The sequence below is a fragment of the Benincasa hispida genome, chromosome 11, assembly GCF_009727055.1.
Source record: "Benincasa hispida cultivar B227 chromosome 11, ASM972705v1, whole genome shotgun sequence".
Taxonomy (NCBI): Eukaryota; Viridiplantae; Streptophyta; class Magnoliopsida; order Cucurbitales; family Cucurbitaceae; genus Benincasa; species Benincasa hispida.
In genome coordinates this window covers 71,898,226-71,924,016 of record NC_052359.1, presented here as the reverse complement: position 1 = coordinate 71,924,016, position 25,791 = coordinate 71,898,226, and the positions used below count along the sequence as shown (strand labels likewise).

At 35.3% G+C, this 25,791-nt stretch overlaps 1 protein-coding gene across 1 annotated transcript; it reads left to right on the top strand.

The window, feature by feature from the left end:
- The first annotated feature begins 9,302 nt into the window (after positions 1-9,302).
- On the top strand, positions 9,303-24,962 carry LOC120089935 (putative pentatricopeptide repeat-containing protein At3g13770, mitochondrial). Its single transcript, XM_039047382.1, has 4 exons — positions 9,303-9,930; positions 19,660-21,531; positions 21,698-23,547; positions 24,872-24,962. The coding sequence occupies exons 1-2, from the start codon at positions 9,459-9,461 to the stop codon at positions 21,102-21,104; spliced, it is 1,917 nt and encodes a 638-aa protein (XP_038903310.1). The 5' UTR covers positions 9,303-9,458; the 3' UTR covers positions 21,105-21,531; positions 21,698-23,547; positions 24,872-24,962.
- The last annotated feature ends 829 nt before the right edge of the window (positions 24,963-25,791 follow it).

Here is a 25,791-nt window from a genome sequence, read left to right as displayed (position 1 = left end):
CTTGCTCTCTCTAGGAATCTCGCTCTCTCTACTCTCGCCAACCTCAATCTCGCTAGCATCGCTCGCTGGGGTTTCTCGCTCTCCAATTCTCTCTTCGATCTCGCAGCTCTCTTCTCAGAATCTCACTCTCTCCAGTTTTCTCCCTGGTGTGGCTCTCGCTCTCTCCCACTTTCTTGCTGCAAATCTTGCTTTCTCCAATTTTCTCTTCAAGAGCTCTCTCCAGCTTTCTCGCTAGGTGGCTCTCGCTTTCTCCAATTTTCTCTTTAAGAGCTCTCTCCAGCTTTCTCACTGGGTGGCTCTCGCTCTCTCCCATTTTCTCGCTGCAAATCTCGCTTTCTCCAATTTTCTCTTCAATCTCGCTCTCTCCAGGAATCTCGCTCTCTCTACTCTCGCTTTCTCCAATTTTCTCTTTAATCTCGCTCTCTCCAGCTTCGTTCTTTCCAATTTTCTTTTATTTTTTATTTTTATTTATTTATTTATTAATTAATAATAATATTATTTTTTAATTGTTTATCTGCTTCCTAAATTAAGGTTAGAGTATTTATATTTATCATCCAATAAATTTCAATATTTAATTTCCTGTAGTGTATGCATACAAATCTGGGTTGTTACAAGTTCGCTTCCGCTGGACTGAGTTTGAGTGAAGATTGTCTTCAACTGGTACGTTTACTCAGTCTTTTGTATTTTAATTGTTAAAGCATGTCTATAATTAGTGCTACAATGCATATCTGTTCGTTAAAATAAATGTGTGGTAATTCTGTCACAATGAAATCGGAAAGATCCGCATCCGCTCATGGATACTCTTGTTTAAGAGTTCCTTCAAAATAAGCTTATCTTCCCTTTGCCAAAAACAACCTTAAATCAAGACCTACAATAATTAAGCCAAGAATTAAATTAAACCTTTGGAGTCTAATTCGAATTAACCAAATTTATCTAAATGTCTCCAATTTAACTTACCGAAATTGTTGCTCGGTCCAAAATTAGTTCCAAAACTCAATTCAGTTGGCCAACCTAAACATAAAAAAAATCCAAATTTTATTAACTTAGGCCCCATTTAGTAATAATTTGATTTTTTGCTTTTGTTTTTTAAAAGTTAAGTATATTTCATCCACATTTCTTTTTATAATTTGCATCCTTATTAAGTACGATGGTTGAATTCTTAGTCAAATTTAAAAAACAAAAATAAGTTTTTGAAAGCTATTTTTTTAGTTCTCAACATTTGGCTTGATTATTTAAACTATTGGTGTAAAATAGATAACAAAGAAAGAAATTTGGATGTGGAAATAGTATTCATAACCTTAATTTAAAAGAAAAAAACAAAAAAACAAAATGGTTACCAAACAGGAACTTAATTTTCAACCATTTTCATTAATCCAAAAAGGACCAAAGTGCTAAAACTCACCAAAACTTACCAAAATCCTAAAAAAAATCAATCCTTGTTATGTTGGATAGTACGTTCCCAACTTTAAACTTAATTCCAATCTTCAAAACATAATGGCATCAAAGTTTCGAAAACAACATTCAATGGGTAATGGAACAATTCGAGTATCCCACCAAAAACTTATCGAAAGCATTCTGAACGACTAGACAGTAGCCTAAAACCTCCCAGAAACTCCAATATAACCTTTCAATGTCAAAAGGAAAATGAAATTAAGTTTAATTCGTAGTAGGTGTTCAAGATTTAAGCCAAAACCCTTCAAAGAGAATGTCTAAAACCAACAAGAATTCACCAAAAACACCCTTGAATGTGCTGGACAGTGTGACTTGGATCTGGCGTGGCCGATGGTGGCGAAGCACGGAGATATGATAGGGAAAGATGGCGGTGGTTGGACAAAAAACAGACAGCGGTGTTGAGCTGAGCGGAACAGACCGCAAGAGGGAGAGCGAGCGACACAACTAACTATTGGGTTTTATATCCTAAAACTCATGGTTTGTAAATAGTAAAACATATTCTGAAAATTCAATAAGTTGTTTTTGAATATATGTATTGCTTATTTCGTTTTAAAAATAAATCCAATAAACTAAAAGATCTATGACTATTAGATGAGTACTTGAACTTTATGTGGAGACATAAAAGTAAATTAGGTTCGAGTAAATAGTCAAAATGATAAACTAAAAGATCTATGACTATTAGATGAGTACTTGAACTTTATGTGGAGATATAAAAGTAGATTAGGTTCGAGTAAATAGTCAAAATGATCTATAGTATATGAATGAGGTTGGATGCCTTATTCTGGTAATTCTATTGGATGTGGCCCAATAGTTGTTACAAGGAGTTGTAAAATGCTAATGATGTGATCCTAATTCGTATATGTTATGACATGAGGAGTGACATGAGGAGTGGGGGCATCTTGTGCAATGAGTTTGTACAAGATCGAACCACGAAATTAGTCACTCTTACTTTATAACATTGTTTACTGTTTAAGACTGACTATTTCAAAACGATGACCTAGGTAACTTGACCTTAATTCTGAACTAACTATGAATCCCTATTTATTCGGGATTATCCTTAGATTTGCATAGGTGAGGGTTGGCTAACAGCGCCGGCTCAATAAACCTCCATTTCAGAGGTAAGACCGGGTAGGTAGCTGGGGTGCAAGATGAAATTCACTCCTACCCACTTTTAGGGATAGTAAAGAGGTTGTTCCCTTAAGTGCTGACTTTGGATCTTGAACAAGGAGCCTCACCCTCTCATTGGCCCGAGAGGGACTCAATTTGTTGATTGGATCACAAATCAATTGTTCATTAGAGAATTAGTGAGACTTGAGGAACAAAAGGTAATCTGGGGGAAAACAGACATTTGACCAGTCATTATTACGAACAACATGTGAAGGGTTAACTTACTAATCATAGTTATATCAAGTAGACATAATATATCTACAGTGAGAGAGGTGCAACTATGAGTTTTAGTGGAGTAACCCATTAGTTAACCAATGGGGGTTAATTCGGTGTAAAAAATTTAGCCAATTAATCTCGGATCGTTGGAGCCCATGATTTGTAGGTCCACGAGGTCCCCTTACTAGCTCCTAAATGGATTAGCTTTAAGTAGCATGATAAACTAATTTGAAAAGTTCAAATTAGAATTAAGAGAATCAGTAACTATACGAGATATAATTATGAGTTTAATTTTGGAATTAAACGAAAATTGGAGAATTTAATTAATATTTAAAATGATTTAAATATTAAATTCATGAAAGTGGAATGTGTGTAAAATTAATTTAATATTTGATATTAAATTAATTAGAATTAATTAAATTATTTAATTAATTATTTATTATTAATTTTATTAGAAAATTAATTTGTGAAAGTAATTTTATAAAATTAATAATGTTTCCAATTTTGAAATCAAATTAATTTTTGAAATCATTTTGTAAAATTGGAAAAGTTTGAAAAAACACGAAATGAAAATATGGATTTTTCCATTAACACCTTCAACTAGCTCACACTAAACCCACTTAAATTTTGCTTCAATTCTCCAAGCATGGGTTGTATCTCATACAACCTTCTCTGTTGCATGATAATCCTGCAATAAATAAAGAAAATTGAAGTGGAAATGAGGCATACATCATTTGAGTTTTTTTCTAAAAAATTCTAGTTGAAGAAAGATGTTCTTCGAATGGGTGTAGCAGTGAGTTCTTCTCCAAATTCCCTTCATTCAAGCTTATTGAGTCCCACAACTCAATCTAAAACTCCAAGAAAATAATAGGGAAGATCTTGAGGTGGTTCACAACAACGAGATTTGGAGAAGATCTAAAACTCCAAGAGAATAATAGGGAAGATCTTGAGGTCACAACGAGATTTGGAGAAGATTTGCAGCTGATTCAAAAGGTTCTACAAAGGTATTACTTGAAACCCTTTTATTTTTGTATGAGCATGCTTCATTTATAACCAAAATTGATGAATTAGAATGTTTATTGATTTGTGTTGCTTCCACTGCATGCTGAAATACTCCTACACTAATAACGACTCACGAACATAATGACACGGACATGACCAATGGCAAGAACGATCGACGGACAACAGAGCTTGAGCGGTAGCCAGAAGAACCTGAAATGGTGATTAAGGTTGAAGTGCGGCATGCTTGAAGAAGAAAACGAGAGGGGGGGAACGAGTCTGATGCATGAGTGAAGAGGAGAGAGCGAGAGGAGTTCTTTATTTTTCTTTTTTTTTTCCCTTTAAACTCTTATACTTTTAATCCTAAACCAATGGGTATATATAATAGTTCAAAACCCCTTTCCTTTTCCTTCTCCAATTCTACATTTCAATTTTTTTTTTAATAAAAATAAACTCTCAAATCCTTTTGGAAAAATAAATTTAAATCAATTATCCTATAAAAATTGATTTAAATTAATTATTTTCTCCAAATTATCAACAATTTCTAAATCTTCCAATTTTAATTCAATTTTCCAAATTGAATTAAATATTGAGTGAAATCCAAACTCTCATTAAATTAAATTTAAGTATAAATTCTCAAATCCTTCATCGAAGCAAAATTTAAAATTAAATGATTCTTGCACAATAATTCAACTTAACCTCAACAATTCAAAATAACCCTCACTTATTTCAAAATAATTTAAATTACCTAAAAATTTGTGATGTCACATTGTTGATCATAATATTTGTGATGTAAAAGCATAGAAGTGTTATTGTGAGTATAGCTCAATAGTTATTGATATGTCTTTCTTGAGGTCGATGAGGTTAAAAATTTTATTCCTCATCATTTGTTGTACTAAAAAAAGAAATAGAATCACAAATATGTGTATGCAACCATTCGTAAAATATAAGAGAATAACCTCATAATAAATTTTAATCAACTTTTCCATATCGAAATTTAATAACCAATTATAAAAGTCAAGGTTTAAAATGTCGATGTTGACAGAAATATCGAGATCTTAATTTTACGAAAATTTCTATGGAAATATCAATAAAATATTGATTTCAATGGATATTTCTGAAAAGATTATAAAAACAAAAATTCAAAAAAAAAATCTTAAATTAGTAAATAAACTGTTTATGATTTCAAAACAAGTTATTATGCCTATTATTTATATTATATTTATATTAGTGGTGTTTTGATGATTATTTTTTATGTTTCATGAGTTTTTCTACGATATAATGAAAATATTGATTTATCCTTAATGTCAATGTCAAACCCACAGAAATGTGAAAATATCGAAAGAAATATGACATTTTAATAGAAATTTAATACTATATGTAGAACATATATTTTCACATTTTATAAGTTAATAACTAATTAATCCAACATGATTCTCAACTTTTTACTACCAAAATTTAATAACTATATATGTCTTTTTATTTAGAAAGATTTGGGAATATGTGTAGAGTTCATCAAATAATGATTTTGTAAAATTTATCGACTCAAATGAGATGTAAATTTGCTTTACAATCCGGTTGATTCACATAATTATTTTAGCCCAGAGTTAAATTTTTATTTTTATCAGAAATTTATTTATTAAAAAAATTAATATTAAACCTAACATTATTTATAGCATTTCCAAGCAGTAAAAAATTCTAACATGTATAGCTCAACAAATATACTTGACTGTTTTACTAAAAGAAACCCTTCATAAAATCATCTATAAAAATAGTAAAAAAGTAAAAAAGTAAAAAATTAAAAAAAAAAAGGGAAAAAAAAAAAAGAATCCTGGCCTGATTTGCTAGATGTAGTTGGGAATATAATAACTTGAACACCATCAAATATGGTAATTGTTTTTGCTACTTTGTTACGATCTTGTAAGAAGAATAATGTTATATTTTAGATCCTATTTTGAGTTGATTTTATTAGATAAAATAAAGTGAAAATAGATATGAATTACTAATCAAGGTGGTCTAAATTGATTCACTGTAAAATTAAAAAATTTAAGACTTTAAGTTGATTTTTTCCAAATATATAATAAAGGATTAAAATTTGATATGTTGTCTACATTAACTTTGGGTGTTGTTATTATCATTATATTTTAGGAGATTTTCAAAACAGAAAAATAAGTAAATTATTTACACAAAATAGTAAAATTTGATTTTCTTTGATATAGGTTGACAAAGACTGATAGAAGTCTATTAATGTCTATTAGTGATAAAAACTGATAAAAGTCTATCATTAATATTATATGATAGACGCTGATAGTGTCTAACAGTATTATTTTTGTTATTTCTGTAAATAGGTTGACATTTTTTCTATCTGTGAAAATTTATCATAGAATTTTGATAAGTAAGTGATGATTTAATTTTTCACAATATTTTCAAAATCATTTAAAATGCAAATTAGTGTCTTCCACTATGTATTAGATTGTGTGTTTTTTTTTAATAAATTGTTTATTAGGTTAAGAATATTTTAATTTTATTTATCAGTATAATAAGTAGAGAAACATAGAGATTTAAACCTTCGATCTAAAACCGATAGTAAATGTCAATTGTTACAAAATTATATTCATGTGGCACAAACATTAGTTACTCTTAAAGATGTGTGAATAGAAAATAATTGTAGAAATAAAAGTGGAAATGAAGACATATTTGGTCTTTTTGTGTTACTTTGTGCAAACTTTAGATGGTGGGAGCAAGGTGCACTATTTTCAAATGATCTCCTTCTTTATATTTTTGACCATCATATTTCTTCTTACTTTGAAACCACTCTCTCTTTTCCATTCATTACTTCTTCCTTTTTCATAATGTTATTTTTTTTTTATTTGAATTTAGTTTTCTTGTGCATAAACTAAAGTAAAAAGATTCTATATCGATGAATATATATATATATATATGAGCGTTTAATAGAGATGTGAACATATATAATTTCCTTTTAAAGTTGCGAGTTCTCTTTTTCTTTAATTGTCTTAGGTTGTTTCTTACTTCTTTTTATATGGGTTATTTTTCATGGTTTCTCTAACCATATTCTAATTTTATTGTTGTCGGATCTGTTTTCTTAGCAATACTTTCTTTTCTACAAAGAAGAAAAAAATAATGATGAACTCTATTTAAACGAGACATTTTGGATAGAATTCAAAAATAAAATTAGGTAGGTTTTGGTTTTATGTGGACGATAGACCTTTTATGTTTGGATAGTATAACATCATATCATTACATAAAGAGCAATGATTAGGTGCAATTAACTTAATCTCATGCTCCCAAATAAATTGATGCATGACAATTTTTTATTAGACAGTTGTTTGAACTGTATAAAAATAAGTATAGCCAGACAACACTTAAAATGAGAGCTATATTTTAGATTTTTGGTTATATTCTTTCTCTTGTTTTAATTAATGGAGGCTTTATTTTTTATCTTCCTCGCACATTTCTTGTCTGAAATTTACTTTGGGAAGTCCAATGGAAAACAATTTCTTGGAAAGATGAGGTAGCTTAGAGTTGTTTTTAGCTCATATATGGATCTTTCTTTTTGACGTATGGTATTTGGCCTCAAAATAATTTACAAGACAGAGAAAATATAGTCATGAAAAAAATTGTTTGTTAGGATTGCGTTTAGCTAGTTAAGTTTAATCTTAAAGTTTTGGTCTCAATAAATTGAATATTTATGATAAGTAAGGGGATAACTTTATATCTTTAGTTAGCTGTGTTTTTGTTTCTTTGATAATTTATCTATAGATGTGACATTGTCATTAGGATAGACTATGCATTTTGAGTAGGGTTTGAGTACTTTCTAAATAAACTTTTATTGTTTTTTAATCACTATTTAAGTGCATGGTATATATAGATAAATGTAGAATTTGTTTAATACTTATAAGTTCAAATGTCTAAAATAAATTGGTTGTCAAGTGGATATTGTTTTTAAATTAACTCATCCTAATGCAAGTATACAAAGGTAAGTAAAGACATTTTTTTTCTTTCTTTTTTTTTTGACATAAATGTAAGAACATAGCTAAAGATGCATAATTTGAAAACTTTGATTTAAAAGGCAACATTGTGGTTCATAAATGCAAAGTAGTTGGGGTTATAGAGGGAAAACGGTACAATAGTTTGTGTAAATTAAAGGTGAGTATGAATGAGGCAATGAAGCATGTGTTACAAGAAAGCCCTTTCAAGTGGTGTTTCATCATTTTATGCTACATTGATTTCACCCTCACATGCTTTGTTTCCCCAAATTTACCCTTTCCTTTGACCTATATCTAGTAACCCAATTATTCTCTTAAAATTAGGAAATATTGTTAGAGACTGATTAATTTGTTGGGTTGAATTGCAACAACTTCATAATTTCGAGGATATTAATGATAACAATATATTATAGACTATGGTTTCTTCAAGGCTTATTGACTATGTGAAATCATCATTAAACCCAAAAGTTTAAGCTGATAGGCTTAAACAATATTTTATAGGTTTGAAAAGGTAGAACTTTTTGCTTTTATACTATGTGTTAAATCACCACTAATTTAAAAGATTCAAGTTGATATAATTCAACAGACTAAATTATAATAAAATTCTTAAGGTTTTTGAAGATAATTTAACACTTTTTTTAAACAGCCCATACATTTATTGAACACTTTTTTTTCAACTTGATTATAATGTTATGTAACAATATTACAATCTTTTCAGTTGCACCAAACTCGCCTTGAGCACATATTAGCATTATTCTTTTGGATTAGTTGATTAGATTTTAATTGAAGATTATACTAGGTTTGATATTAACAACACTCCCCTATGTTTTGAGAGTTAAATTTGCAACCATTTTCATAGTTCCTTGCCATAGAAGAATAATTATAACTATGTGACATAAGAAGATTTTCAATAGGATAAATATATGATATTGTGAGTTCTCTTGAATGTTTGGACCAACCTAAGCATAACTTAATTAATTAGTTAATAAGTCATGAATCATCGCTCCACAAACTACTTTAGTCCTTTAATCCGTAAAATCAAAGATATTGAAACCTTTTTAATGTATTTCTTAAAATTTATAGACTAAAAGTATTTTAAAATTTTGATGACAACTCAATATCAAAAGGTTGTTTATTATTATTAAGAAAAATATTGACTAAACCTTTAAACTGATATCAATTTAAATCATAAACTTTGTAAATGTACCAATTTACCCTCTCTTTTAGATTTCATTAAAAAAAATATCATATGAAATAACTGTTTTCATTAAACTATTAAATTTTTACAAGAAGATCAATTTAAACCTTTTATGATAAGAATATTTTCGAAATTATCAATGCATCAATTCTTATAAGTACTATGTAGACTACTTCAAATGTCATATTAATAAAATGGACCACTATTTTAATTGATACAACTCATAAAAGGATATTTGTCATTTGCCCTCTTCTTTTAGTTTAAGCAACTTGAACTAGAAGATTCAAACTCTTGAAAAATGTTTTGTTTTTGAGTTTACTTATTTAACAGTCACAAATTGGGGACCATAAGACCACCATGGATGAATAAACTCGAATGCTTAAATTTGAAGGAGAAATAAAGTTTAAAACACCTGAAAAATGCCATGGAAGAGCTTCTGTTTGTACTCTCAGGTCAAACATCTACTTCTCTCTCCCGTTTCTCACTACACATTCTCCCGCCAAATATCAATTTCCCCATTACCCAACTTGAAAACTCTGTGTTCCAATGGCCAACTGAAGGAAGCATTGCTGCAAATGGCCATTTTAGGCCCTGAAATGAAGTTCGAAGGTTACGATACAATCTTGAACGAATGCGTTAGTCAAAGGGCTATTAGAGAAGGCCAAAGAGTTCATACCCACATGATTAAAACTTGTTATTTGCCACCCGTGTACCTCAGAACGAGGTTGATTGTGTTGTACAATAAGTGTGACTGTTTAGGTGATGCACGGGAAGTGTTTGATGAAATGCCCCAGAGGAATGTGGTTTCTTGGACGGCGATGATTTCGGCTTATTCACAGAGAGGTTTTGCGTTTGAAGCCTTGAATTTGTTTGTGGAAATGTTAAGATCAGGTACTTCTTTTTGTTCATTCTATTTGTGTAAGTGGGTTTGTGAGATGGACATCTGAGAGGTTTAATTTGGTTTTCTTTCCTTAGAACTGACATTTTGTACTTGTTTTATGGATTAAAAGAGTATTCACAGTTAAAATATGTTATTCTAGGGCCCCCAAAAGGATGGACCTCCCTCTTCTTGCAATTTAATGACAAAGAAGACGTTGCTGAAAAATAATGTGTTAGGAATATTGTTTGGAAGAATATTAGAAATATTATTAAGATGCTAGGGACATATTAGTATTTGTATTAGACAGATAGCTGGAGTTCCAATTGTTCCATAAGATTAGTCAAGATCCATGTGAGCTTGCATGGATACTCATGGATGTAAAAAATAAATAGAGTGAGTTATGGGAGCTGGTTGACAGTATTTTTAACTGCTTGTGGGAGATTCGAGGACTGCGGTTCTTGAATTGCTTGGGGTACTGTAATTGACTTCCTCATATCAATATTTTTTTGCATAAATTTCCATTTCATGTTTTGGTTCCTACCATAACAATGAATTTCCCTGTTCACATAGATTGGTTCATAGATATTACTCCCTCATCAGGAAGGAAAATGAAATCATTAAACCACCAGGAGTTAGCTTATTGGCCAATAATGGTCAATGTAAATAAAAATGACTTAGATGGAATGACATCTAGTGACCATCTATAGAGGATTTAATATCCTATCTTACGAGTTTCCTGAGTAATCAAATGTAGTAGGCTAGATGATTGTCCCTTAGGAATATTCGAGGTGCACGCAAATTGGTCTAGAGATGATAGTTTGATTAACTACGTATACTAAATCCTTGCCAAAGTTCTTGTAGATAGATTACAGAAAGTCCTCTCAAGGATGATCTTTGAGTTTCAAGGTGCATTTATTGTTAGCAGACAGATCCTAGATCAATCTCTTATGGCCAATGAGGCGATTGAGAACTACAAAAATCGTAAACAAGAGGGGATTATTTATAAGATTAGTTTTAAAAAAGCCTATGATCATGTGGACTGAGTTTTTTAGACAAAGCTCTACATAAGAAAGGTTTTGGATATGAGTGGATACCGTGGATTTGGAGTTGCAACAGGATTATGAGATACTTAATCCTTGTTGATGGCAAACCTAGCGGTAATTTTTACCCCTCTACAGGCCTGACATAAGGAGATCCTATTTATCCTTTCTTGGTTTTGCTTGTGGTGGATATTCTGAGCAGAATCATTAATCATGGGGTTGAGGAAAATGCTCTTAAAGGCTTCCAAATGGTAAAGATAAGTTGGCTTTGTCTCACTTAACATTTAACCGATGATACCATTGTCCCTCTCATCTTAATCATTTATCATCTTTTCTGGGACTACATTGGGTTTAAAGAATGGGGAAAATGTTTACTGTTGGGGATTTGTTGTGATCCTTTTAAACTCAGTAGAGGTATTTCTTGGGTGGGTTGTGGGATTGGGAGTTTCCTTCTTATCATCTAGGTCTTCCTCTTGACCACAATCCTAGGAGTCAGGCGTTATGAGATTTTGTTCTGGAGAAAGTTTAAAAGCAAAATTCTTATTAGAAGAATAGTTACTTTTCGAAAGGAGGAAGACTTACCTTGACTCGGTTAGTTTGAATCCCAACATATTCCCTATCCTTATTTCAGATTCTAGTGTTGGTCTGTAAATCTCTAGAGAAAAGCATGAGGGTTGGTAAAGGTAAAGGTTCTCATCTCTTGAATTGGAGTGTAGCGACAAAGCCAAAGGAACTCTAAAGGCCAAGCATCAGTAATCTTAGGAAGCACGATGAAGTCATTTTGGCTTAGTGGTTGTGGCATTTCTCCTATGAGTCTAATTCCCTTTGGCATAAGGTTATTGCAAGCAGATACAGTACTCACCCGTTTTAATGGATCTTGAGTGGGTTTTCAAAAGGCACTTCTCGACACTTATAGAAAGATATCTCTGAAAGGGGTTCCTTTTGTTTCATCTATGTTTAAAATGTGGTGGGAGGGGTGAACACTTATTTTAGGAGGACATTTGGTTGGGTGACAGATCCTTTCACTCTCTATTCTCTCATTTATATATGTTGAAATATGGTGCTTTAGCCCTAAGGGCATTTTTGTCTTTTTACTTTATGCCTACTAAATTAGGGCTTCCCCTCATTCTATTTATATATGAGGTTGGGGTCTCTTGTATGTATGACATTAAAATAATAAAAACTTCTCTATCGTGTTTTTTTCTCCCTGTGTTAGGGTTTTCCACGTAAGCCTTGTCTTGTCTCTTCTCTTTTCTCCTTATTTTTCAATATGGTATCAGAGCAAGGTGATGAAACCCTAGTCTCGATAGAAGAAATTCAGTTATCAAACATGGTAGGTGATGGAACAATGGCAAACGCGACTAATATGGTCATGATCCAGGCAGCCGTGTATCAGTATCTCCGGACAATCTTGAACCCGGCGCAATAACAATCGATTGGAGAGCAGTCGCCGATCGTCTTCAACCCAATAGCTGCGCCATCCGCAATCCTTAGAGCCGCACCATCAAGCAGCCACAACCCAGCTAGATCACGGATCGCCCAGACGGCTGGCGATCCTGCTCCAGAAGACGCGCCAGTTTTCGTGCAAATCTCCCAGTCGCAGAAGCCGTGGGGCGAATTTGTTCCAGCAACCGGGTCGAGTTAGTTGATCGGAGCTTCTCTTGCCTCCAGTAGCTAGTCGATCGCTCCCGAGCCGTTCCCGCACTACCTGATCGCGCCTCCGTTCGGGAGCAGTGCCGAGCTTGGTGGGCAGTACTCGATTGGAGCTCCTCCAGCAGCACCTGTCCAATAGCAACAGTACCTCCCAAACGTGTATTTGGTTCAACCTCGGTATCGAATACGTGACTCCATGGGAGAGAATTCCATTCCCGTCTCCTATGGGCAGAAAGATCCAAGATCAGAGTTCCATGGGGAACTCCAACAGCAATTGGCAAATCTCCAACAACAGTGGCAGCTCTCGGGGCAAAAATGAATGGCCATGAATCTTCGAGTCTTCCAATCTATTCAGAAAATTCAGTAACAATGTTTCCTACTCTCCCTATTGTTAATTTTTGTCTGAGACTATAGGAAACTCTGCAGGGATGATCACAAGAGAGAAACTGGATGGCCAGAATTATTTTTCTTGGTCCCAAACAGTTAAAATGGTCCTTGAAGGGCACCATAAATTCGGGTACTTGACCGGAGAAATACCGCGACCAAACCTTGGGGATCCCTAAGAGCGTGTCTAGAAGGGAGAGGATTCGTTACTTCGCTCGATGTTGATCAGCAGCATGGAGCCTCAGATTGGAAAACCCTTGCTCTATTCAGCCATGCACGGGATATTTGGGATGCAGTCCGAAGGTTATATTCTAGAAGGCAGAATGCGTCTCGCCTGTATACTCTACGTAAACAGGTCCATGAGTGTAAAAAAGGGAGGATGTAACGTCATACTTCAACAAGATGTCCTTATTATGGCAAGAGATGGATTTGTATAGGGAGATCGTCTAGAATTGCTCACATGATGGAATTTAGTGTTCGAAGATAGAAGAGATTGATCTTTGTATGACTTTCTTGCGGGATTGCACCCAAAATTTGATACGGTTCGGAGTCGAATTCTAGGGCAAAAGCCGATATCGTCTCTCATGGAGGTTTGCTCAGAGGTCCGGTTGGAAGAAGATAGATCGAGTGCGATGAGTGGCTCTGCTGTTACCACTATGGAGTCCGTTGCCTTTGGGGTGAAATCCTCTGGATCGGACAGTGACAAGCAAAATGGCAAAACACCTCCAGTATGTGAACATTGCACGAAGTCGTGGCACACGAAGGACTAATGTTGGAAACTACATGGTCGGCCTCCTAACGGCAAACATCGCCCTCCAAATGACAAATCAAAGTCTGGCCGAGCTCTTGTGAGTGAATCTGTTGAGGAGGCCGCACAACCTCAGGTGACCAACCCGGGTGACTCAGGTAATGTAGGGATCGCAACAGTTGTTTAGTCAGGTACTCCTCAGTCCTTTAGTTTCTTTGTTGAAGAGAATGAATTATGGATTCTAGATTCAGGAGCGACCGATCACTTGACTGGCTCATCTGATTGATTCCTCTCTTATTGTCCGAGTGCTGGAAATGAGAGGATTTGAATTGCAGATGAGTCATTCGCTCTTGTTGTTGGAAAAGGTCATTTGTCCCCGTTTCAAGGATTAGTTTTACAAAATGTACTACATGTGTCGAAGATTTCTTACAACTTGTTGTCAATAAGTAAAATAACAAAAGATTTGAACTATAGAGACGTCTTCTCACCAGATGCTGCTTTGTTTCAGGACTTGAACTCAGAGACGACGATTGGCACTGCCCAATATGATAGAGGCCTCTATTTCCTTTTTGAAGATGCTTCCTCTAGGAATTTGTTAAGGACTAGTCTATTATCGTTATTTACTATGTTTGAAAAGGATTATTTATTGTGGCATTTTCGTCTTGGACATCTAAGTTTTCTATATATGAAATATTTGTTTCCCTATTTATTCCATAATGTGAATATTTCTTCTCTATCTTGTGATGTTTGTATACGTGCTAAACAGCCTCATGTTTCCTTTGTGTCTCAGCCTTATCCTACCCAGCCTTTCCACCTAATCCACAGTGATGTCTGGGGCTACTCAAACATCTCTACCTTGTCCGATAAACGGTGGTTTGTCACGTTTATCGATGATCATATCTGGCTTACATGGGTGTATCTCCTTACTGATAAGTCCGAGGTTGTATCTATCTTCCAACAATTTTACACCACAGTCTTAACTCAGTTTAATACGAAAATTGCCATTCTTCAGAGTGACAATGAACGTGAGTTCGTCAATCACACCCTCCGGAAATTCCTAACTTCGAAAGGAATTGTCCATCAAAATTATTGTGCTTACACTCCGCAATAAAATGGGGTGGCTGAATGGAAAAATCGCCATCTCTTTGAAGTTGCTCAATCCTTGATGATTTCGGCGTCTCTTCCATCGTATTTATGGGGAGATGCTGTTCTCACTACCGCCCATCTCATTAATAGGATGCCCTCACGCGTTCCTAAGTTTCAAATACCCCTTGAGTGTTTTAAAGAATACTGTCCGTCCACGCGTCTTATTCTTGAGGTTCCTCTTCGTGTGTTTAGGTATATAGCTTTCGTGCATACTCACGATCCTCACCAGACTAAGTTTGTCCCACGAGCTCAAAAGTGTGTGTTTGTCGGGCATCCCCTTCATCAGCGGGATTATAAATGTTTCCACCCATCTTCAAGGAAGTACTTCGTCACTATGGATGTTACGTTCCTTGAAGATGAAACCTTTTTTCCCATTAGTCATATTCAGGGGGAGACCATTAATGAAGAAACTAACAGTTCCACATACTCCGTACCTATTGATTTCAACCTTGAACCTAGTCCAAATACAAATACAAATGTTCCTGTTCTACCTAGTCCCGAATCTGGTCCAAATATTCCGGTGTCTGTTCTCCCTACTAGACAGGTGCCTTGGATAATATACTATAGGAAGAAAGGAAACCTAGGAAACCCCTGTTGTCTCATTGGAAGCTGTCCAAGAATTGGAACCAGCACCAGCTCAAGTTCAAGATCTTGTTGTTTCAGAGAATGTCCTCGAAGGAAAGTCTGGATGTGTAGAAGATGGTGAGACAAGCTCAGAGAAGGGTGAAACTAAAGATGGTAATGAGGTGCTGGAAGGTCCTCGGGAGAATGAGGACTTGCCACAGGAGTCCGAGCAGAGTCAGTACCCTGATACTGGAAAGAGGTTGGAGAAAATTGGCGATTATGATACCACTTTTGATATGCCAATTGCTCTACGGAAAGGAACCAGGTCATGCACCAAGTACCCTATGCAGAGCTTTCTGACCTATAGGAATTTGTCTCCTAGTTTTAAAGCCTTTACTACCCAACTGGATGCTCTAGCAATTCCTACCAGTGTGCACACAGCCATGGAAGTTCCTGAGTGGAAAGTGGTAGTATTGGAAGAAATGAGAGCCCTCGAAGAGAATAAAACTTGGGATCTGGTGGCCCTCCCTAAAGGTCACAAAACTATTGGATGCAAATGGGTGTTCACAATGAAGCATAAATCTGACGGAACGCTCAAAAGATACAAGGCTAGATTAGTAGCTAAAGGGTTCACTCAGACGTATAGGATTGACTATTCAGAAACTTTTTCCCTAGTGGCTAAGCTCAACACGATCCGAGTTCTTTTGTCCGTTATCGTGAATAAGGACTGGCCTCTACATCAACTGGATGTAAAAAATGCCTTCCTGAATGGTGAGTTAGAAGAAGAGATTTACATGAGTCCTCCTCCGGGTTTCGAAGCTAAATTTGGGAACCATGTTTGCAAACTCAGAAAGTCCTTATATGGGTTAAAACAATCACCGAGAGCGTGGTTCGATAGATTCACGATGTTTGTTAAATCCCAAGGGTTTGTTTAAGGGCATTCTGATCATACCTTGTTCACCAAAAGATCATTATGCGGGAAGATTGCTGTTTTGGTTGTTTATGTCGACAATATCATTTTATCAGGGGATGATACGACAGAGATTGTTAAGCTGAAACAGAGTATGGTATGCGAATTTAAGATCAACGTCTTGGCAATTTGAGATATTTTCTTGGGATGGAAGTGGCGAGATCACAAGCAAGAATATTCGTGTCTCAACAGAAATATACACTGGACTTGTTAAAGGAAACGGGAATGACCGGATGTAAACTTGTTGACACTCCTATTGAAGTCAATGGCAAACTGAAAAATATTACGAATGGAGTTCCTGTAAATAAAGAGAGGTATCAACACCTTATGGGAAAATTGATTTACCTATCTCATATCCGACCTGATATATCATATGTTGTGACTGTGGTAAGTCAGTTCATGCAGAGTCCGTATGAGGAACACATGGAAGTCGTTACTCGAATTCTGAGATATTTGAAATCTACCCTAGAAAAGGGCTTAGTTTTCAGAAAATATGACAAATGGAGCATCGATGCATATACTGACTTAGATTGGACAGGATCAGTAATCGATAGAAAGTCAACCTCGGGATATTGTACCTTTGTATGGGGAAATTTGGTTACCTGGTGGAGTAAGAAACAGGGTGTGGTTGTCAGGAGTAGTGCTGAGGCAAAGTATAAAGCTATGAGCCTGGGAGTGTGTGAAGAAATATGGTTACAGAAAGTTTTTTCTGATCTGCACCAGGACAATCCTGGTCCCATGAAATTGTATTGTGATAATTAAGTATAAAGCTATGAGCCTGGGAGTGTGTGAAGAAATATGGTTACAGAAAGTTTTGTCTGATCTGCACCAGGACAATCCTGGTCCCATGAAATTGTATTGTGATAATAAGGCTGCCATCAGTATTGCCAACAATCTAGTGCAACATGATAGAACCAAGCATGTTGAGATTGACAAACACTTTATTAAAGAGAAATTAGACCACAGTATGATTTGTATTCCCTACGTTCCTTCAAGCCAACAGGTCGCAGATGTTCTTACCAAAGGGTTGAAGCTTGTGTTAGCAGGTTGGGTCTCGTTGATATCTACGCCCCAACTTGAGGGGGAGTGTTGAAATATGGTATTTTAGCCCTAAGGGCATTTTTTTCTTTTTACTTTATGCCTACTAAATTAGGGCTTCCCCTCATTCTATTTATATCTGAGGTTGGGGTCTCTTGTATATATGACATTAAAATAATAAAAACTTCTCTATCGTTGTTTTTTCTCCCTGTATTAGGGTTTTCCACGTAAGCCTTGTCTTGTCTCTTCTTTTTTCTCCTTATTTTTCAATAATATCATTTGTCTTTCATGATGCTTCATTCGGTGGCTTCCTTCTTTCCCCCTTTGATGGCTCTTCCTCCCTCTTTAACCTTGGGTTTTAGTGGCCATTATTCAGTAAGGAAATGTCGATATTTAACTTTTTATCTTCATTGGGGGGTTTTACGTTTGTCCAGGGATCTTCATTCTTGGATTCCTAGTTCTTCTCAAGGGTTCATGTGCAAATTCACAAGGATGACTAATGTGGTACTTAAGTGGCTTGGCTCTCCCACCCCAATAGCTAGCTTTTGGGGTGTGGTTCTCCAAGGTGCTTAAATACCTAACAATGGTATCAGAGCCAGTTGTCGACATTCCAAAGTGGAACCGATGGGGGATTCTGACTAGGTGTGGTCGAGTGAAGTATCGCCGAAGTAGCCGCCGGGACGTCGGCTTTCTAGAGATGAGATATTGTTAGGAACCAAGGTAGTATGGGATGTCTTTATTCCACATTAGTTAGAATGGGATGTCTAATGTGGTACTTAAGTCGCTTGGCTCTCCCACCCCAATAGCTAGCTTTTGGGGGTGTGGTTCTCCAAGGTGCTTAAATACCTAACAATAAGACCTCCAATAATGAAGGTTTGCGAAAGGAAGAAAGGGAAGGGCAAGATGGGAAGAAGGGAAGTTGGAGGAGAAGAGGGGACCAGCCACGGAAAGGAAGAAGGGACCAGCAATACCATTGGAGGCGCATAGGGTGGCATGGTACGGGAAGACAGGGGTGGGGACCAATGAAGGATCTATTTGAAGGAATGACCAAGGAAGGGAAGGGAATGTTTTTTTTTTTTAAGGTTTTGGTGGGAGAGTCGTCTTCTCGAAAAGCCGAGTGAAGCTTTGTTTCCTTTCTTATTTTTTCTGAGATTGTTGTCTTTCATATTTCTATCTTAAGACTCTGTCGCTGTTATCTTTTATCATATCATATCAAGGTGAGTTAATACCTTGTTTTCTAGCATTGGGTGTCCATTGGGTGTATTTGTGTTCGTGTTCCTTGTGCAGGTGAATCGGATACCTAACAGAAATGTTGATATTTAACCTTTTATCTTCATTGGGTTTACTGTTTGTCCAGGGAGGAGGGATCTTCATTCTTGGATTCCCAGTTCTTCTCAAGGGTTCATGTGCAAATCTTTTTTTTTTTTTTCAATTGTTTGGTTAATCCCTCCTCATCCAACATTTTTTTTCCTTTGCTTTGGAAGGTTTCAAGAACGTAAATTTTTTTGTTTGGCAGGTTCATAGTAGAGTGATCGTGGATCAGATTATTTGAAGGGTGTCCTTGTTGATTGGTCCATAGTGTTGTATCCTTTATAAAGGAGCAGCAGAGGACCTTGATAGTCTTTTGTGGTCTTGGTGATTATGTTTCGGCTGTCTGGATCCATTTATTTCAAACCTTCACATTAGCATGACTTGGCCTAGATTTTTAGTTCTATCTTCAAAGAATCAATGTAGCATTCCCCTTTTAGTAAAAGGGTTGTTTTTGTTGGTTGTTGACATCTGTGCTTTGCTTTGGAGTCTTTTGGGAAAGAGGAACAATAGAGTGTTTATAGGTATGGAATGGTTAAGAAGGAAGTTTAGTTCCTTGTTAGATTCCGAACCCCCCATATGGGCTTCAAATTGTAAGGACTTATGTAATGATCTGTTAGGTCTCATCTTGCTTGATGAGAAGAGCCATTTTCTTTAGTCGGGCTTCTTTTAGGTTTTTTCCATTCATTTCTTTCTTTTTGTATACTCCTTGTATTCTTTCTTCTTTTTTTGTTTTTTTGTTTTGTTTTTTGTCAATAAAATCTCGTTTTTAATAATAAATCATTAAATTTCATTCTTGGGTGAAATGATAATTGAAAACACATTGATTAGATGATCCCAGTTTTCTTGATTCACTTTTAATATGTCGATAAAATGGTCTTTTTCGCAGATACAGAACCAAATGAGTTCACTTTTGCTACCATACTCACTTCTTGCGTAGGTAGTTTGGGATTTGAAACTGGTAGACAAATTCATTCCATTGCCATCAAAAGAAATTATGAATCCCACATGTTTGTTGGCAGTTCACTTCTTGACATGTATGCAAAATCGGGTAGAATTCATGATGCTCATGGAGTTTTCCATTGCTTGCCAGAAAGAGATGTTGTTGCATGTACTGCTATCATCTCTGGCTATGCTCAAATGGGTCTTGACGAAGAAGCATTGAAGCTATTCCGTCAATTGCAAACTGAAGGAATGAATTCAAATTATGTAACTTATGCTAGTGTTTTAACTGCTCTATCCGGACTTGCTGCACTAAATCACGGCAAGCAAGTTCACAACCATGTTCTTCGGTCTGGACAGTCTTCTTATGTGGTTCTTCTGAATTCTCTCATCGATATGTACTCAAAATGTGGGAATGTCTGCTATGCCAGGAGAATTTTTGATAGCATGCCTGAGAGAACTTGTATATCATGGAATGCGATGCTCATCGGGTATAGTAAACATGGAATGGGGAGAGAGGTGCTTGAACTTTTTAAATTGATGAGAGAAGAAAATAAAGTTAAACCTGACAGCATTACATATTTGGCTGTTTTATCTGGTTGCAGTCATGGACAGTTGGAAGATAGGGGGCTTGAAATATTTTATAACATGGCAAATGGAAAGGATGGAATTGAACCAGATATTGAGCATTATGGTTGTGTTGTTGATTTACTTGGGCGTGTTGGCCGCATAGAAGAGGCTTTTGATTTTATAAAAAAGATACCTTTTGTGCCAACTGCTGCTATTTGGGGAACACTATTGGGTTCATGTCGGGTTCACTCAAATGTCGAAATTGGCATAATTGTGGGTCAGAAGCTTCTAGAGATAGAACCTGAAAATGCAGGGAACTATGTTATTCTCTCACATTTATATGCTTCTGCAGGAAAATGGGAAGATGTGAGAAATATTAGGGACCTGATGCAAGAGAAAACTGTGATAAAGGAGCCAGGCCGCAGTTGGGTAGAGCTTGATCAAGTTGTTCATACTTTCCATGCAAGTGATCACACTCATCCAAGAAGGGAAGAGGTGGCAAAGAAGGTAAAGGAATTATCCATTAAATTCAAGGAAGATGGTTATGTTCCCGACTTGAGTTGTGTTTTATATGATGTGGACGAGGAACAGAAAGAGAAGGTGCTTCTTGGCCATAGTGAAAAGTTAGCTTTGGCATTTGGGTTGATTGCTACTCCTGAAGGAGCAACAATCCGTATCATAAAAAACCTCCGAATTTGCGTCGATTGTCATAGTTTTGCCAAATTTGTATCGAAGCTTTATGCAAGAACAGTAATCCTAAGGGACAAAAACCGGTTTCATAATATAGTTGGGGGAGTATGCTCTTGTGGAGATTACTGGTAAGCTTTGAAGTTATAAATGGTAAAGAGTTCTCGCATGCTGCTATACTGCAGTCTAAAAGTTTTTTATACATGAACTGAAGTAGCATATGATTCAACGAACGTGAAGAACAGTTAAAGATCAGCCTTAATTCACAGTCTGGAATATTGTGGTGTTGTGGGAAGATATGAAATCTGAAAATCTTTTGACACAGAGTTCCGACTTCCAGATTTTTCTGAACCTATTGAGTTTAGCATCAGAGAAACTGCTGCAATATTAAGAACATTAGCATTTCTCATCGGCTTGGAGGTTGAAACAAGTCGGGTATCTGCTGGTGGTGGTGAAATCATCCTCCAATAGCTTGAGAATCAAGGCTTTTACCTTGAGGAAATGAACACTAGAAGATGGACAGGACGTGGATGTCTGCTGATGGGAACTGGAAACCTTGTAGGTATGTTACAAAAACAGCTCATAGATGTTAGATATAAAGGGTAATCAAATTAGTTCCTATAATTTTAAATTTCAATTTGGTCCTATAGTTTAGTTAAATCTCTCTAAACGTTTTTATTATTTTGCCATGAGATTGTTGATTTATCCATTGTTGTTCTTCATTTCAGAATAACCAAGAATGTCGGGATTCCACCCCGTTTCGACCAGCTTCGAGAGAACAAAATTTTTATGGCGGAGTCTGCTGTATATTTCTTAATGTTCCTGCTCATTAGGAACTTCGACGTTTTGTTATTAGATAATTTTATGTTTCCGTCTTGGACCTCAAACATTTGAAACATGATTTATGAATTATAATAAAGTACTAAGGTTACTTTGCAACACTATAGTGTGTTTAAGGGTTATAAAGTTTGGTGATGCAACTATCTACAATAACCCTTAAGGGCATGTTTGGGCCTAAGATTAGAGTGAGGTGGAGTGGGTTACCTTGTTTGGGGCTCCAACATTTTTTAGTTGGAGCTACAATTATACTTCACACTCTAATCCTAGGGGAACTGTTCCCAACCCTTATGATACATTGTTTCCATCTCCTCTGTTCTCCATCACATTTCTGTCTGATCGTTCTCCCTTGATTTTTCTCCTTTCTTATCCGATCGAACACTATGCTCAGGTTTCGTTCTTCCTTCTCTTTACTTCTCCAGCTTCAGATCTAGTTTCGTTTTTCCTTCTTTTTACTTCTCCGGCTTCAGATCTGGTTTTGGCGCCGTCTTCAGATCTGGTTTCACATTTCTTGCATGTTTTTCTTCAGATCTAGTTTTGCATTTCACAGATCTATAGATCATGTCTCTTCCCCTTGTCGCTCCAAACAATCTCTCTCTCGCCACTCCAAAACTTTGATTCCCTTTTCTGCTTTATTCAATCTTCTCACTCTGTCGAAATAGACCTTGGAGCTTGATAGGGGGGAGGTCGAGATTTGAAGCTTGGAAAGGGGGGACATCCAGATTTGGAGCTTGGAAAGGGGGGAGGTCGAAGGTAGTCTTCTTTTTCTCTTTTCCAGCCGATGATGAGGTTTTGAATTATTTTTTTTCCAATTTTAGCTCAAAATTTTGTAAATCAGTGGACAAATTATTTGATGTTCCTTATTTTACTTTCAATTATTTTGCTTCCAAATTATGTTATTCATTCTACTAAATTCATTCTTTTGCTTTGAATAACTACTGTCTCTGAAAATATAACGATTTGTTTGTCCATTGGTTAGCCAAATTGCTTTGAATTACTACTGTCTCTAAAAAATTTTGTAAATGAGTGGACAAATTTGTTCATTTCAGTCTCTGTTTGTCCATTGGTTGTCCAATTTGTAACTTTTGGCCTCCATTTGACCATTGTTTATTGTATATTGATTGATTGCGGTTGTTAGGTACTGTTTACGCATTCATCATTAGCATATCTCTTATTTTTAGGATGATTTATTGTATATTGATGGACAGTAGTTGTTAGGTACTGTTTATGGTATTCATCATTGCCATATCCCTTTTTTTGAATGGTCTATTCTATATTTACTGACAGTGGTTGTTAGTTTACTATTTATCGTATTCACACAACTATATATATGTATCTCACTTCACTTCGACTTAGGTCAAACTCATTCTATCTACTTGCTTAATGCAATTGGTATGTTATTTCTCTTGTTTCCAATATTTTCTTATTGTGTTATTTCTTTTGTTGGTTTACTGCATTCATCTTGTTGGTTTCTCATTTTGTTGGTATTGTTTATTGCATTCATCTTGTTTTATTTTTTGTACTTTATAATTATGCTCTCACTTGTCTTCAAGTATAAGGACAAACACATTCTATCTACTTCATAAATGCAAATGGTATGCCTTCTCCCTCTTTATCTAATATTTTTTTTTATTACGGTTCTTGACTAGTATATTAATGTTGTTTATTGTAATATGTTTTAGGGTTGGTCTTATACAAATTAGCCGGATTAAACACTGTTTACCAACTTTCTCTTGCTGAGGTATTTACATGCACTTAAATATATGTTACTTTTGTTAATTATTTTTTTATATTTGTTACTTTTGTAATTTGTTTTTCGCTATATTTGGATGATTGACTGTAATAATATCACGATCCAATATTTGTTGCTATATTTGTAATTTGTTTTTATTTTTATTTATTTATTATTTTTTTGTGTTCATTATTTTGCAGCTTTAAATTAAAACAGATTTTCATGACAATTAGTTAAAAAATATAAAACTTGGGAAACTTTTGCAATTGATATATATTATTATTATGAATTGGTATGTATTATTATTATAGAACAAGAAAAAGTAACAAAAACAACCATTAGAATAAGAGCATTAGAAAAAGTAACAACCATTATTATCAAACAAGAAAAAGTAACAAAAACAACCATTAGAATAAGAGCATTAGAAAAAGTAACAACCATTATTATCAAACAAGAAAAAGTAACAAAAACAACCATTATAAAATTTGGAAAATTTTTACAATTGATATGTATTATTTTCTCAGTTAGTATGTATTTCAAGAGTTTCAAATAACTACGGGTGTGTTTTCAACAATTTTTATCAAAGTTATTTTCTCAATTTATAAAAATGAGTTTTATCAATGTGTTGCAAAGGAGTGAGACAAATACAAACAAACAATTTCTATGGAAATTTTTGTTATTTTTAACATCCACAACCAACCGTTGACATTCATTCCCCTTTTTCTTTTCGTAGACAACAAAAAAAATGTTATAAATGGTAAAATCAAAGTATGACTAAGTTTATGGTATTAGAAAATAAAAACCTTTTGGAATTTGACTAAGTTTACTTAACAAAATAATACTTTTTTTATAAAAAGTTATATAAAAAGTGTTGTTTTTTAAGTAATATAAAAATAGTAATATAAAAAATTAGTGTTAACATGACTAAGAAATATTTTTGGAATTTGACTAAGTTTATTTTTTAGTTTTGTAATTATTTTATGATCTAAAATTTTTCTTCAAGACCAGTTCCAAATTTATTAGTACATAATGGACCCAACAGAACTAGTTACGATACTAACAATATTTACAGCTTCACAACGTCAGTTACTTTTAACACTAGAGTTATTATTGAATGACCATAGGAGGATAGAAAACACATCACACGACAGTTGACATCGTATTAGACAATTAGCAATACTTTCGACTCATTCATGAATCCAATTTATGTTGTCATCAAAGTAAGATGTTATGCCATTTTATGTCAGTTACTTAAGACAACTAGCGGATTAGTTGGAACTAAAGTTATAGATGTGGAGGAGATGGTTGCTATGTTCTTACATATTTTGTACAGTCTGGTGAGACTATTTCTAGGCATTTCAACACTGTTTTATTAGCGGTGTTACGATTACACGATGTGTTGTTAAAAAAACTTTGCTGGTCACAAACTCATGTACAAATCCGCGATGGAAATGGTTTGAGGTACAGTTCAACTACACCAACATTAGTTTGATGTGATTGATGTGACTTATTTCTTAAGAGAACTTATGTGCATGAGTATTTCTTATTTTGTTTGAATGCAGAATTGCCTGGGTGCATTAGATGGCACGTACATCAAGATAAATGTCAGTGCAACTGATCGCCCAAGGTATAAGACGAGGAAGGGTGAAATTGCAACAAATGTATTCGGTGTGTGTGATACAAATGGCGACTTTGTGTTTATCTTATCAGGGTGGGAAGAATTCGCAGCTGATTCTCGAGTTCTTAAAGATGCAATATCACAATCTAACAAACTGAAGGTTCTGAAGGGTAACTAGCTACATGTCACGGTCATGCTTGTCCAGGTCTTCGACATGCTCCTCTATGTGGGCAACAGAGCCCGATGAGCTATCGCCTCGTTCAAAGCTACCGGGCCATGCTGTTTTGGTCTCGAGGGTCTCTACCCTCATCTCAATTCTCTGACGGGTAATCCGTCTAGGCGGCCTACTACCGCATCAATTTCATCGGCTTTCTCAGCAACTTCTTGTAGCCGAGTCTCTAGGAAACGAACATTATCCGGGACCTCTCTCAGGTAGAGCATTTGCTCTTCCATCTCTACCAAGCCTGTCTCTTATACACATCTAGATGTGTATAAGAGACAGCTTTCGGAAGCTTCCCTTAGCGATTGTGCGGCACTTGTTCCCGCTCACGAATAAGTCAGCCAACTCGAATACGGACTGCCGGTGGCACACCGAGTGCCTCTCGCAACCTCCACCCCCGTTTTAGGGAAAACGG

Bases quoted from the DNA above. Each gene is read 5' to 3' on its own strand.
- LOC120089935 (XM_039047382.1), top strand. From the start codon at position 9,459: ATGCCATGGAAGAGCTTCTGTTTGTACTCTCAGGTCAAACATCTACTT. The intron at 9,931-19,659 runs GTACTTCTTTTT...TCTTTTTCGCAG, and splicing joins TGTGGAAATGTTAAGATCAG to ATACAGAACCAAATGAGTTC.